This window comes from Diabrotica undecimpunctata, chromosome 4, assembly GCF_040954645.1.
Source record: "Diabrotica undecimpunctata isolate CICGRU chromosome 4, icDiaUnde3, whole genome shotgun sequence".
NCBI classification, from domain to species: Eukaryota; Metazoa; Arthropoda; class Insecta; order Coleoptera; family Chrysomelidae; genus Diabrotica; species Diabrotica undecimpunctata.
In genome coordinates, this window is record NC_092806.1 from 63548053 (window position 1) to 63564793 (window position 16741).

At 34.1% G+C, this 16741-nt stretch overlaps 1 protein-coding gene across 1 annotated transcript in view; it reads right to left on the reverse strand.

Annotated features, from left to right (window-relative positions):
- PsGEF (Protostome-specific GEF) overlaps positions 1-16741 on the reverse strand; it is a 204819-nt gene that overhangs the window by 17141 nt on the left and 170937 nt on the right. The window contains exons 18-21 of the mRNA XM_072529608.1: positions 16375-16556; positions 15862-16217; positions 6148-6304; positions 1726-1938 (exon numbers count right to left, since the gene is read on the reverse strand). Of these exons, the coding sequence (XP_072385709.1) occupies positions 1726-1938; positions 6148-6304; positions 15862-16217; positions 16375-16556 (908 nt within the window). The remainder of the gene's footprint in view (positions 1-1725; positions 1939-6147; positions 6305-15861; positions 16218-16374; positions 16557-16741) is intronic.

The following is a 16741-nucleotide window of genomic DNA, read 5'->3' on the forward strand; positions in this document are numbered from 1 at the left end:
TTTGGGATGTGGGTTCATCTTAACACTAAATAGAAATGTCAATATTTAAAAAAAAGGAATTTTTTGTTAGAGATGGTCATAACACTATTAGAAGCACACTTAAAAAGTAAAATAAGCGACCCAACAGTAAAACCCCGTCTAATTAACAAAAAAAAAAAAGAAAGTATCAACAAAATATTAAAAGAACTGGAATATCAAAAGAACCGGTAAAAGAACCGAATTCACCACAACCAAAAAGAAAAGGAAGGTGCCATATTTGCCAAAGGAAGAAAGACTGCAGGTATCGAAGAACATGTTCTAATTTTTTTTATGTTCGTTTAATGTGCAATCAGTCAAAACGAAACTATAAACACATTTGTTGGCTTTACATCATTGGTACGAAGAGAAATATTTCAATAAATATTTACTCTACATGAATATTACAACTATCGATTTTTAACTCAAGAATGGTAAATCTAATGGTAGTTTTTGCTTCAGGCATCTCGTTGTTGACTATTGTCCAATAAATTTAATGCTAACATATTTTGGTGGTTCTCTAATCGTTATAAATATTTTTTATTGTGTGGTACTATCACGTCACTCACAGTTGGTACTTGTAGGTCTTGTAGTATGTCTTTGTTGCTTACAAACCATGACGCATCAATTATTGCTCGTAACACCTAGTTTTGAAATCTGTCCATGATTGCTAGGTTAGATTTTGTAGCAGTGTACTACACCTCTATTATTCCATACGTCCAAATTGGCTTTAGTATGGCATCGTACGCTAGTAGTTTGTTTCTCAATGACAACTGGGACTTTCTTCCGAGTAACCAACAATATTTTCTATATGCGTTATCCAGATGTTTTCTTTTTTTCCATATATGACTTTTCCAGGTAAGTCCCTTGTTCATATAGTATTTACCGTTGGAAAGGGATGTTCTAAATGTAATAATATTGTGTGTCCACCACACCGAAAAAAAGTTAAAATATGTAATAAATGTGAAAGTTAATTTGTTAATTTAAAATTTTTTTGAATAAAACTCTATTTCCCTAAGTTTAAATTGTTTCTAGTAGTAGTTATTAGTAAAAAGTGTACAAAATTATCACATCTTAAATTACCGGTTTTATATCATTTTAATAATAGTTTTGTATAACTATACAAAAAAAACACTGGGGCGATAATTCGCCCCACCTATTACTAGATGTTTTTAAAATTAACATGGTATTAAGAAGTTTAATGAGGAAGTCTTTATCTTTTAATATCATAGTTTGATTAAAAGACTAAGAAAAGAAGCTATTCCTGCTGGGCTCCCTAACAAATTGGGGATAAAAATACACACACATACACACACACACACAACTGAGATATATATATATATATATATATATATATATATATATATATATATATATATATATATATATATATATATATATAATATATATATATATATAATATATATATATATATATATATATAATATATATATATAATATATATATATATATATATATATATATATATATATATATATATATATATAGGCTCTTTCTCTAAGAATCTATGAAGCAATATTACCGGATTCGTGAAGTAATGAGAAAAAGAAAAAGTTGGAAAGCATTTCTTAATAATTTCAACGTACTAAAATATCGCACAAAACTAGTGTTTAGGGAATTACTATATTACTATTACTATATTAATAGTTATCGTCTTTTCTTTGGTATAGTTGTATTCCTCTGACCTACCTGTTCGGTAGGTGAAACCGATGGCTCACTTTTGGATTCTATTGAAGACGTAGAGGAAGTTTCCGAACATTCTTCTTCTATTAGTGGTTCTAAAGTCCTTCTAGGGAGAAGGCCCCGCATAATAGCACCACTAATTGGAGGAGTCATCAGCAGTTCGTCCATCATTAACTCAGTCTCGTCACCGTAATCAGAAGACATTGACCCATCGTTGGGCTGAAACAAAAAATAAAAATTTATGAAAGTTATGTTACTAAAATATGTACCTGAAATGTGAAGATAATGTATAAAGCTGGAAAACTTTTCAAAAAACATTCAAAATACTATTCAAGAAATGACCAGACTTAAAGTCGGTATAGTGGGAATAAGCGAAATGAGGTGGCCAAATAATTATGTTTGTTTTATTGACAACTATATGGTATACCGTTTAGGAAATGATGACGGTCAACATAAGTATGAGGTTGGAGTATTCGTATCTTCTCAATTAGGTCAATATGTTCCAAATGTTATACATGTTTCTGAAAGAATAATAATACATAATCCAACTGAATACTACTCCGGTCAAATTAAATGTTTTAGAAGTGTATACCCCAACCAGCGATAAACCAGAAGAAGAGGTAAAACAATTCTATTTGTTGATAAATTTACTGAAACAAATTAAAAAAGAAGATATAACCGTTATTATGGTGACTTAGGAAAAAGAATTTGCAATACTTAATGTGTTCTTCAAACTACTACCAAGACGTTTGACTCTCAGGGATGTATACTATCACCCTTGCAGACAAATTTAATTGACGATATGCTTTTGTTAGCATCTATCCATAATAAAATTTTATGCTGAAAAATACTTGAACCTTTACTAAAAGACGATGCTTTGCTCTTTGATTGACTCATTATTCTGATTTCTTGCTACCGATTTAGCCATTTGATTGATTCATTATTAGAAAGATCAATAAATCAAATATGGTTTTTTTTGCAAATTAGAACTGTTATTATATATCAGATAATCACAGGTCAGCGCACATAGCTCCAAAATGGTACCCAAGGATTTTTTTATTAGTTTAGATATGACATGAGCGTCCTTGAAGACCATTTCAACGAGTCGGGCGCAGTGGCCGTTATTCTTAATATTTGCTGATTCTGGTAAAATATAAGAGTGTTTTATCTCACAATTGGCCTAAAATATATAGGTGAAGTTTTCTGCGGTCGATAATTTCATTGTACATATAGGAGTCAATGCGGACTGTTCCGCCTCAGAATCGTAGATCACGAAGCCAGTAAGTACAATGAACAACGCATACAATTTTCTTTCACTGTTCTAAAAAAACACTACTGGTACTACATTTGTTCTCCTAGATTCGATGTTCTCTCGCTTAGAGTCAAACAGCAGATCCTCATCTTTTAGGTCCAATCTCTAATCCCTCGATAATTTCTTTTTAACCAATCAAACCGTTCTCTCTTTTTCATTCAAAACAAAATACCCACTTCCCAAAAACTAACTTTTAAATTCTATAATTTTGTACAAAACCACACGAGACAAAAGAAACTTTTTACTTTGAATGACTTGTTTTGTTAATAACAAAAATTATTCATTGAAAAAAAAAAAGTACAGATTTCTCATGATGTTATTTCAATGAAGCATATTCTCTTCATTGGGATTACTTGAAACTAATATCTTAAATATACTAATTTACGTAATTCGGAAAGGCCCAATTCTGTATAACTAACATAATTTTATAAATTGTTCATCTTCTTCCCTTTTTCTATATTTTATTATATATATTTCTATATATATATATATATATATATATATATATATATATATATATATATATATATATATATATATACACTCGCGATCATAAAATCCGGGTCACCTTGAAAATCACCGATATTTCATTTTTAACGAGCTTTATCGTAAATAATAATAACACAAATACAAACTAATGCATGTTTCTGAGAATTGTTGCGGTTTCCTTTGTAACAAAGAATTCCAATAGTACCAATTTCGCGGTAAAGTGCACACTTCCCAAAATGAACGCTACCTGTAACTCCGCTTGTTTTAAATGTCTCGTTTGTGCTTCGACTTTCTGTTAAAATGCAACGGACAATTGTTTATTATTGCCACCATTAGTGTTTATTAGTGCCATTATTAGTGTTTATTTTTTGACAAAAATGCCTTTGACTGTTGAAACGGCACAAATTGTTGCACTTGTGGAAGACGGTCACACTCAACGGCAAGTCGCAAGAACTGTTGGCGTAAGCCTTTCTACGGTTCAACTAGTGCTTCAACGCTTTCAGGAGGCAAGTTTGCTAACCAGGCGACCTGGCTTTGGACGAAGAACAATGACCACGGCACTAGATGACCGTTTCCTTGTGTTTCAGTCTTTACGAAACCGGACCTCAACAGCGGTTATGCATCAAAATCGTCTAGAGGAATACGAAATCGCAATTTTAGTGTTGCAACAGTCAGAAGAAGACTTCGTTCTTCTTGACTATTTTCTCGGGTAATGGCTAGAGGACCGCCACTTCGCCGGGTGCCTCGAGTTGCACGACTAGCTTTTGCTCGACAATACGCGCGTTGGGGAATTAACGATTGTAGCAAAGTGTTATTCTCAGATGAATCCCGTTTCTGACTAACTGGATCCGATGGACGTGTAAGAGTTTGGAGGAGAACCGGTGAACGATTTTCACAAGCTTGCATTGCTCCAAGAATGCCATTTGGTGGAGGCTCGGTCATGGCTTGGGGAGGTATATCTTCCGACTTCCACACAGAATTACCCTTCATCAAAAATGGGTTTCTAACTGCACGAAGGTACATTACGGAGATTCCGGAAGAACATGGTATGCCCAACATGGCAGGGCTTGGAGAAAACGCCGTTTTTATGCAGGACAACGTGCGATTGCACGTTGCCAGGATCAGTATGTAATGCTTGGATGAAGTTGTAATTACGAGGGTAGCCTGGCCAGCTAGGTCTCCGGACCTGAATCCCATCGAACATCTCTGAGACGATTTGAAAAAACGTATTCAAACCCATACACCTCCTCCTAACAACGCACAGGAGCTTAAGGATCTGTTAGTGAGTGAGTGGAATAACATACCACAACATGTAATCCGGAGAAAAATTGAGAGTATGCCCCGTCGTCTGCAAGAGGTTATTAGAGCAAGGGGAGGCAATACACAATATTGGTCATTGAAATTTCACTGATTTTTTACCACGTTCTGTATTTTCCATATTTTTTCGTATGTCTGTTTTATCAACAACTTGATTTGTTTTCTGTTTTTTTCAATAAAAACAATAAAAAACCATTTTTTTTCTTTCAAAACAAACATTGATGACAAATAAAAAATACATTAGCCAAAAAAAAAGGTTATTACTGCACCAGAGGCAAAAATATTGAGGAAACTTGAAATTTTCAAGATGACCCGGATTTTATGATCGCGAGTGTATATATATATATATATATATGTAAAAGATTTTATCTTTTACACATTTCGCATAGCGCAAAGGATACAGAAAACGATATTATCATATCGTTTCGTTCACGGCCGCCAAAGCAGGTGGGGCCTTTGAAAGCTAACTACTGTTATAGTGAAGTTTTGGGAGACATTCGTTGGACTTTCCGAGTTTGAATTTGTATCAGCCCAAGTGTCTGATGAGGCTGGGATAGGCCGAAATGATCATGAAATGAGCTGGAAGGTCAGATAATAGAACAAGTGATGGAGTTTAAATATCTAAGCATCATATTATTTAGCTACGGATAGCTCTAAACATAAGTGGAAGATCAAGTAAATAAAGCAAACAGAGACGCAGGTTACCTGAATGAAACAATATGCAGAAAAAAAATATCGGGAAAGAAATGAAAAGCAGAATTTACAAAAAAGTCATCAGATCAAAAATAACATACGTAGTAGAATAACGACCTGACACAGAGAGGACAAAGAGGATGTTAAAAACAGCAGAGAGAAAAATTGATGGTAAGACACTATAGGACACAGCTAGAAGTACAGATATACGACGTAGATGCAAGCTGGAGAACATCAAGAACTGGGTAAGAAATAGAAGAGTAGAATGGAACGATCATATAAGCCGAATGACAACAAATAGAGTAGTAAAGACGGCAAAAGACGGTTCTCCAATAGGAAGACAATCAGTAGGAAGACCACAAAAACGATGAAACGGCAACTTACTGGAGGCACATTGAAAAACAGACAGTCATGTCTACATGAAAAGAAGAAGAAGAAAAAGAAAAAGAAGAGCCTGAGAATTGAGTTACGCTAACCACTTAACTTAACGGGAAGAGTACAAAATTTTTAAAATAAGTGAGGTAAATCAGGTAAGGGCAAAATCTGCTGATAAAAAATGTATATCAAAGAAATAAATTTGATATTTATACATTTTGGTACTAATATATTATACGAACCGATTGTTTTTCGTCATAACCGGGAGAGTTTAAGTTGTCGTCAAGCTCTCCTCCACTCGTTGGAGTTCCCCAAATTTCCTCACCGGATGTCCCGCCTGACGTTTCCTCCTCCTGTATTTCTTCTCCGTTAATGTGGTTGTCTGATGTTTTGAGATATCTGAAATTAAAGTTTTTTACGATTAATGTCTCAAACTAATTTTAGCATGGTTCTGCTTTAATAAAAAATATATTTAGCAACAATGATTCATTATTTGTAATTAGTACACGTTATTTACATATATTACGTGAATTTTGTTTAACTTGGACTGTTCTAATGTTTGTTAATTGGTACAATATCACCCACATTTATTAGATCTCTGAAAACTAAGTTTAATACGACGATGAAATTTATAAACGCCAGATCTTTTTAGTCTAATATGGCTCTATCTCTACATTCCTCATTTTATACTTCGTTTCTTAACTTATTTTATACTTATAATTTTCGTGTGGAAGTTAATACAATAAAACCTCGGTAGTCACTACAGCCTTTTTTATTTATTTTTATTAAATAGTACTAATGTATATCTATTCTTTTGCCACTGCTTTTCAACCTGTACACGGAACAAATATTTCTAAAGGCACTGGAAGAGTACTACGAGGGCATCAAGATTAATGGCGTACCAATAAGTAATTTTCGATATGCAGATGATACTGTTATACTGGCCGATAATATCGAAGATTTACAGATGATGCTTAATAGAGTAAATACAATTGGCAACCATTTTGGACTGAAGATCAATAGAAAGAAAACTAAATTTATGGTGATCAGTAAAAAGAACATTCAACATATTGACCTGAATATTGAAGCCGAACGTATTGAAAGAGTACACCGATTTAAATATCTGGGATATACAGTAAATGATAAGTGGGACCCAGATGTAGAGATTAAGATCCGAATTGAAATAGCAAGATCCAAATTCATCAAAATGAGAAAGCTCTTAAGCAACGGCCACCTAAGCGTTAACCTCCGATGGCGCGCCACGAAATGCTACGTACTCTCTACGCTACTTTACGGAGTTGAAGGGTGGACGTTAACAGCAGCAACTATAAAGAAGTTAGCGGCTCTAGAAATGTGGCTGTATCGATGCATACTGAGAATACCTTGGACAGACAGAGTGACCAACACAGAGGTATTAAGACGAATGGGTAAAGAAATGGAATTGTTAACAACTGTTAAAAGGAGGAAAGCGTCATACCTGGGCCATGTGTTCCGTAATGATAAGTACAGTCTGCTACAGCTTATCGTGGAAGGCAAGATTAAAGGTAAAAGAGGTTTGGGTAGAAAGAAGAAATCCTGGCTGAGAAATTTGAGAGAATGGTTTCAAATACCAGAAGCCGCGAACATAATACATGCGGCACAAAACAGAGAAACCTATCGTTTGATGGTCGCCAACCTTCGGTAGAAGACGGCACATAAAGAAGAAGAATGTATATCACGTACGTATCCACACAATCGTGTCGGATGGTTTTGAATGGATGTAAAACTGCTAAATCGTAAAATCTAGAGTTCAGTACGAACGACGATGGTTGTGTAGGTTCAGTGTTATGCTTTGCGCTGCCTGATACGATTGTTGGATTTATTTTGTTTTAACAGTCACAGCTAGTATTGCAACAATGGCGGGTCGTCAATTCCGTAAGAAATGTAAGTAGATTTTTGTTATTAAAAAATGTCAATAATAAAACAAATGCATGTAGATTACTAATACATCTGTATAGAAAGCACCTACACATACACATTTAAAAAAATGATATTAATAATCTCAAAATATCCAATTGCATTACTACAACACAATTGTGTGGGTTAGGTTATCATTATTGTCCTTCTCTCTTTTTGCAGATTTTGACTTTAACAAACCAGAAGATATCGAAGAGGCAATGAACATTATTTATGAAGTTCAGAACTAGAAGGCTTTAGTGATGACTTAGATTCCGACCCGGTGTGGAGCATTGAGCCAAAGAGCCTTCGCAAAAGCCTCGGAGACAGCGAATCCTTGGATTCTGACCAAGAAGGAGAAGATACTCGTGACAATTCCCTAATTCACAACAAAAAACCCTGTTCACGAAATGACGTTGAGGCTCCTGGTCCTTCCGGTGTAACTGAAGCTCCCATATTTGATCAACCACAAACCACTGGAAACCGTAGTTCTAAAATGGAAAAGCCTTCATTTCGGTGGAGCAAACGTTCATTTCAGGGCATTGAGAATAAACCAGATAAAAAAGATTTTCTAGGTAATCGAAATGTATTTAATCGAAAACAGATGTACTGTTTGTCTAAGAAAGGTACAGAACTTAATACAACACCATCTGAAATAATGAAACTCTATGGTGCCCACCTTGTTTTTGGATGTATACCTTATCCACGTTTGCACTGGTACTGGAAAATGAGATTAAGATACAGAGTGTTGCTGATGTTTTGCCCAGAGATCGTTTTACTTTGCTTAGAACGTGTCTTCACTTTGTTGATACAGAGAAGCCACCAGATGATCACACTAAAAATAAGTTATGGAAAGTTCAACCCTTTATCGAATGTGTGACAAATGCATGTCGTAAAAATGGAAGATCAGTTAATAACTACAGTATTGATGAGCAAATGATTCTCTTTACCGGCCGTTGTCATTTACGTCAATATGTAAAGGGAAAACCAAGGCCCACAGGCTTGAAAAATTTCGTTGTTGCTTCATCCACTGGAATAGTCTTAGATTTTGAAATATATCAAGGACGATTGACTCCTCTGTCAGATATAAAGTATGGACTTACACCAGCAGTTGTTTTAAGACTGTGTTCAGCTCTGCCTCAGGGAAGTTTTTTACATTTTAGGTATTTTACAACCCTTAATCTAATTTCTCGTCTAAATGAATTAAAGTTTTATGGAACTGGTACTGTCATGAACAACCAAATTTCCAAATTGAATTTCTCACCAGATAAGAAATTTGGAAGAGGAGACAGTGAACAGTTTTATTGCAGTGAACAAAACATGGTTGCTGTTAAATGGCAGGATACCAAATCAGTTGCTATGTTGTCAAATGGCGTCAGGGATTGAATCAGAACAAAGTGTCAAAAGGTGGTGTAAGACAGAAAAACGATACGTAGACGTCAAATGCCCTGAAATAGTAAGAACTTACAATATTAATATGAGTAGAGTAGACATCTGCGACCAGCAACTTGAATATTATAGAACCTGGATAAAAACAAGAAAGTGGACATTAAAAGTCATACTTCATCCTTTAGATTTAGCCGTAGTAAATGCTTGGATGGAATACCGCGAAGATTGCCGGTCAAATAATATTCCAAAATCTAAAATACGAGATCTTCTTACATTTAGAATGGAAGTCGGTGAAAGTTTATTAGCGTCACCTAAAAGAAAAAGATCAAATGAAGAAGATTAAATCAGGCCACAAAATTTTCGAGTTCCACAACCAGCTGAAAATAAAAGGTTATATGGTTACGAACATTGGCCAAATATTGACCACTTAACTACAGCAAGATTTTGCAGAAGGTCGGGTTGTAAAATCAGAACCCGTGTTAGATGTCTTAAATGTGATGTTTATCTATGTCTCACCAAAGACCAAAACTGTTTTAGGAAATTTCATACCAAATAATATGTGTTCTAATGTATTAATATTTTATACAGTTTTAGTAAAATAAAGCCCAACCTACACAATTGTGTGGGATCTTATTTCTAAACACCCTGTATAAAGAATTATTTTATTTTTCCTGTGCTATTTAAGACATAAAAACATAGAGTACAACGTTTCCAAATATTTGTTGAAAATTTTTTGTTGCCGTGCTGAAGGGGTAATAACTTTCCATTCAGACATCCTGTTTATCTTTTTAAATACTTGTGTAAAATTTTGTCTTCTGGTACTACAACAAAAAAACCTGTTTAAAAGGCATATTAAGGATGATGCATTGGTTGAAAATCTAATACAGGTGGGATAGCATGTGTACTAAGTACGACTTTCTACAGAAACAGCATTGCACCAACTCGTATAGAGGGTGGAATAGGTTCTTTAAAACCAAGATGTGATGATAAAATAAACTGCGGATGGACAGACTACGTGCTAAGGAGCCGTGTAATATACGTAACGCTACTGGGGATACAGTGTCAGCAAGTAGTCAAAGGCTGTCTTTTGAAGTGGAGTTTTCTTCCCTCTCTTGTGGAATCTAATTATATATGAGCTCACACACTCAGTATGCTACACGGATAACTTGGTCATCTCAGTCTCCTAAAAATTTAATGGTACAGTCATAGAAATAGAGCAACAAGCTCTGACTGTAGTTATAGAATGGACTTTAAATGCATAACTTGCATAATGCATAAAATGCATGCTTAACATAAGCCCTCAGAAGTCAGAAATCATGAAATTGACCAAAAGAAGGAATATAGAGGGATATGGTTCTCTAAATGATACAAATCTAAATCTGGTGAGTAAAGTATCTTTGGATAATATTAGACTTGAGGCTTAGGTAAACCGAATTATTAACAGATGAACTGATGTAGAGTTTAAAAATGAACATGTTATGGTAATGGATTTATCACAGTGGTAAAGCCAACAATTTGATATGCATCACTGGTTAAATGGTCAAAAGTATAGCAAAATGGTGCTATCCTCAAACTAAGCAAGGTGCAAAAACTTGCTTGTCAAAGAATCAGCGGGGGTATTGGGTCACACCAACCGTAGCTATGGAGGCAGTACTCGACGTCCCTTTTTTACATATAGTTCTTTACATAATGATGATTTTTAACCATATATTACCCAGATATACCTCTCCAAGTGGACATTTGCCCAAGAGAGAGAATTGGGCAGAGAAAACACTCGACTAACACTGCAGGGTTATACCTGTGGTATACAGTCGGGTCTAAAACTGTAAAAGGATGAGGGCAGTAAAATTTGGTAGTGGGGAAATTTAAATATTTCTATTCCACTGAGAGAAGATATCTCTGCATTTAAGGCAGAAATTTTTGCAATCTCGCAACGTGTAAGACAAATTAACAAGAGAGCTTTTGAACTAAAGCGGATGAATATATTCACAAATAGCCAAGCATATATGGGGCTTTAGCTTGGCTCTACGCTAGAGTAGAAATATCAAAAGGAACTCAACAGACAGGCGAAACGTAACAGTGTTACAATGGTAAAGGTTCCAGGTCAATGGGTAATGATAAAGCTGATGCACTTGCCAGAAGAGTATCAGTGGTCCAGAGCTGGCCGTTAGAGAGACAAAAAGTATCGTCCTTGACAGGAAAATTGCCTGGATGAGAAGGCTACATAACTTACACGTTAAAAATATACTCGGTATATGTCAAAATTTATATTGGATGAATATGTGCTAGACGGGCTGAAGTACTGCGAAAAACAAGCAGGAATTATATAGCAGGCGGCACACACTTTTTGGAGACTACGAAGTGACTCCGCAATCATAACAGTACCCAACCCACGCACTAGACATGTACAAGTTGGTACAGTGCTGTAGTACGACTGGTTTACAACAGACGACTTTCATAAGAAAAAAACTACATCACGAACATATTTTAGAAGTTTCATAGATATACCTTAGTGCCAGTAGTTTGATATCTTTTATTTTATTTATTTCATGACCCTAAAAGTAAAGGGGTATAAGTGACATTTTTGTAAATATTGAGAAAAATGCATAGCTGAATTGAAAATCTTTCATTCTATTTGGAGGTAAAGAGATGCGAGCAATAAGTCTAACAGGTGCTGCTTTCTAGCGGCAAGTTACTTAAACTCCAAACCAACTATGAGTAGGGCTTGGAAGAAAAGAGATACAAGTGCCCTTGTACCCCTGTTCCCCTACGTCAAACTGTTAGTTGAGTTTGTTATCATTTTGGATGGTTAGTAGTATAGCAACTACAGTGTTTTTAAGAAGAGTTCTTTTTATTTATTTGCGGAATACGGAGCCAGTGATAGATAATATACCTGCTAATGTACCATCAAAGCAGACTGGCAAGAAAAGGATTCAGATGCCAGATAAGTGAAAAAATACAGGGTTAAAATAACAATAAATTCAGGTGAAGCTTACGTGAACAAAAAACACAATTCTCATGAAGCTAAAAAGTTACGAGAACTTTAAAATCAACATTGTTGGCATAAATGTATCAATATTATTTCACAAGAACAAGGACTTTTAATTTTTAAAGAGTATTGAGCATTGGAATCTCCCAAACAGCTTTTCTAAATCCATCCATACAGACTAAGCCTAGAAAAAGAAAAAAACTAATGCAGTTAGCAACAAAGAAGTGTCATTTGTTTATAATCTTGAAAGTTTTAGAGTATGTAAACAGTTTATAATGAAAACTCTTGATGTCTTCAATAAATGTTTACAAAATGTAGTTGAAAGCAAAAAAAGTCTCGTCAGGCATGTCATGAATAGACAGAGGAAAGAAATCACCCCCGAACAAAATTTCTAGAAGGGTAGTTGAAATCATAAAAGAGCATATTAGTAAGTTTCCTAGGTACACAAGCCACTAGACTAGAAATAAGACTCCGAAAAGCATCTTCCTCAGGAGTATAATTTGAAATTATTGTACAAACTTCTAAACTAATGTAATTTGTGTAAAGAGGAAAAACAGGAAGGGCCTGTAAGTGTAAGCTTTTACAGGAATAATTTTAATATTTAGTTTAACCTTAGTTTCAAAAGATCAAGTACAGACATCTGTGATAAATGTGAAAAATTTCAGACAAAAATAAATCATGATTCGGCAAAAGAAAACGCATTCGCTCAGACAGAAAAAATCTTTTACTTCTTTGTGTTTCCAACCCCGTCTATCTTCCGCCATTCTCATCCAGTTTTATTTTTTTTTCTTAAATCGTCAGTTCATCGGCTAGGTGGTCAACCAACGCTTTTCTTGTCTTTCCTTGGTCTCCATTCCAATAACCTCTGTGTCTATCGCCCATTTGGCATTCTAGCTATGTCTCCTGCCCATCCCCATTTTAGTCTGGCTATCCTTTTAACTATGCCAACTCCTAATGTATCAACTTCTAAAGCATATTATTTAAGGCAACTGTGGACCCATGACCAAGGATTAAGACTGGAACGATCTATTTCTTTATGTGACACGAAGGCCAAGCGTCACGTGGATGTTAGGAAATATCATCTTGTCTCCTAAAATATATCAGAAGCCTTCTTCCATCTGTGAAACACATAACTGCATTTAGCGACAACTATGGAGGCCAAAATAAGAGTCCTCTGACAGTCAAAATTTGTCTTAACATTATCAGAAACACTAAGATTCAGACAGTAGATTATTGCTTTTTATGTGATTATTGTTATAATGAGTGTGACCAAGACTGTGGTTGTGTGGATAGAGTTAAAAAGCAGAACCAAAAATAAACCTTTATGTACCTCAACATTGGATGGATCTGATAACTTCTAAAAGTAGAAAGTTCTTTACAGTACAGATGGAAAATGACGATTTTTTATACTCTCAAACACTTACGCCATACTTCAAGAAGTGCATAAAAGTAGAATACAGAACATGCAATGGTTACATTTTCAACAGGACAAACCTTTAACCCTGTTTTACAATAAAACAGCTGGAGGTATTATAAAAGGGTTCAGAGAGCTATCTATGCACCCATTCGAGCTGGCAAAAACTCTGCCCTGCCAAATTTCTGCCGATACCGATTGACAATTGGCTTCTCATTGAGCAAGCTAAATATTCAAATCTTCAACAGTTACTCAACTACGTACCTCCAATTTACCATGATTACGTTAAATCTGCGACATGATGGTCAACAACGACACTGATGTCGATGAATTATAAGTTAATTATGTATTAGTGTTATGGCGACGAATACACTTGTACAAAAACTTTTTACATTTTTTACCTTAATGTTGCATTTCTTAGAAGTAAAAGTGCTACTTAGCAACATAAAAATGGCTCAAAAATGAGTCAAGTCAATAATATTATGATTTTTTGTTACCAATAATAATACCTACAGTTATTAACCCGGAGAAGAAAAACTATCATTAAAAAATCATGGCAATTACAGTCAAGGCTTAACTTTGAACGGTATTTACTAAAAATCTAGTGATTACCACAAATCTTTAACTTTCTTATTTTAAAAGATTCATTTCTTTTATTTCTGTTTTTTCTTGGACACGCTTAATGTTGTGAAATTTAATTACTTTATCGCTTAACGAGTTTTTATACTAGCCTTTTTTTAACTTTTTATAGAATATTATATTCCTCTATTTACTAATGTCCTACTATTGGGTAAATATTATAGCAAACAGGTAAACAGGTATACAGCAACAACTAAACCCTTGCTGATATTACCTTAATATATTATACATGTATTATGTTCTGACATAATTAACCATGAGTTAAACATATACCTAGATGAATATAAATTTTTGTTTTAGAAGTTTCAATTTTTATTTTCTTTATAGTCATAAATATATGTTTCTTCATTATAAGTGATTAGGATTCGACTGTTATGTGATGAAAATTCATTTGATGTAATAATATCATCATCTATAATCATTTATATGACTCAGATGATCTAAATGATCTAGATGGTCAGGGATCACCTAGAAACAAAGATTTCAAAACATCCCATATTTGAAATAAGTGCAATAGAAACAGGACAAAATCAATCCATCAATTTTCTAGATTTAAAAATTATCAGACTTAACAACAAACATGAGTTCTCCGTATTTCATAAACCTATCCATACTGACACGACTATACACAATTCATCATCCCATCATACACAACATAAATTGGCAGCCCACCATAACATGTTACATAGATTCATAGAAATTCCGATGTCAAAAAACAACTAATATAATTAAACATTATTAAGCAAATAGCAGTAAACAGTGGGTACAACGAACAAACAATAAATAAAATTATAAATCATAAACTACATAAGAAAGCCCTGAAATTAGTATTTCCACCACTAGAGAAAAAACCCACTACCTTCTGCTTGATTACATATACAGGCAACAAAATATACAAATAAAACAACATATACAAGATATCAACAAAAATAGCCAAACACATAAAAAAGAAAGGAGTAACACTAGCTTATAACTTACACAAACAACAACTTGGACAAATATATTAAAAACAACAAGAGCCATAAGAAAAAGCACTTACACAGTGGTGTATGCAGACTTAAATGTGACGACTGACAAAAAACTTACATCGGTCAAACTGGTAGAACTTTTAACAAACGTATAGCAGAACATAAAAGGGCTTTCAATAAAAGAAAAACAGATTATACTTACGCACTTCACCTTATAGACCAGAATCATACTTTTAATGACGAATTTCGAATTCTTCACATCCAAAATAAAGGTCTTAAGCTATTTTTATTAGAATCTATGGAAATCAACAAAATAGAAAATACAGACATAATTCTGAATGACCAACTTGAGACAAACAGATCTCCCTTCCTCAATCTGTTCAGTTAAAGCCTATAAAGTGTAAACACATAACAAAAATAGATCACTTGAGAAAGGCACTCTGCTGAAACAGCTGTAGTGACAAGAATTTAAAAAAAAATTTATGGAAGTTTCTTCATTACGCTTATTTATCTAATAGTATTTTCCTGATATTTTAATTACTTGATATATTTTTTATATTAATAATATTTAAATTTATTTATGTTACATTTTAAAATTTTAAAAATAACAGGTTTCCAGTACCTATCAAAAAATCCTACTGTTCTATAATCCTCCCCTAGCCTCTCCAGAAACGCCATTTTCTCCGCCACAAATGAACCAGCGCGTAAAGTCCAGTGCCGAATTGCTGAATGGTTAAACGCTTCGTTGTCAATTCCATTTTCGTCTACTTCTTCTTCTTCCACTTCCTCTTCTGTATTATCATCAATATTATTTTCGTAAATTTCATCTTTTTCTTCTGATGCTACTCTTTCCAAGCTTGAAACTGTGCCAAATCTTCTAAGTGTTGCCACGGAACTGCTTAAGGAGTGATAGGGGTGTTCTTCAGATTCTGGAGAATCGTCGGGGGATTTCTCGTTCTCATTTGGAATATGGTGATTCTATAAAATGTTTATTAAACATAAAGATTCAAAATGTTAATATAATAAATTTATATGATTATACTACTGTTCAAAACAGAGAAAATGTAGTAAAGTAAAAAAATATAATAGTGATAAAAACTAAGTTTATATAATTTACACATAAAGTTTTTGGTACCTCCAAACCGTTAAGATTGTCGTTTTGGCACAAGCAAGAACTATCCACATTTTTAGTATCAGAGCTCGTTGTTTTGGAGATAGAGCTTTCTGGTGTTGCAGGCACTACTGAGATTTTAGGAACTGGAGGAACTGAAAACGGGTCAATATGAACTAAACTTGCTGCAGGGTTAGGCATCAGACCTAAAAAATATATAAATACTTTAATTAAAACAGAACAAAATGCACATTTTACTACATAAATTTTAACTGTAAATTACAATGTTTTATAATATACAGGTAAAGAAAAATTTATACGAACTTTCAAATTTACTCGTAACTTAAATTTATAAAAAGTTTACTACATCTTTGTAAATAGCAGCTAAAAT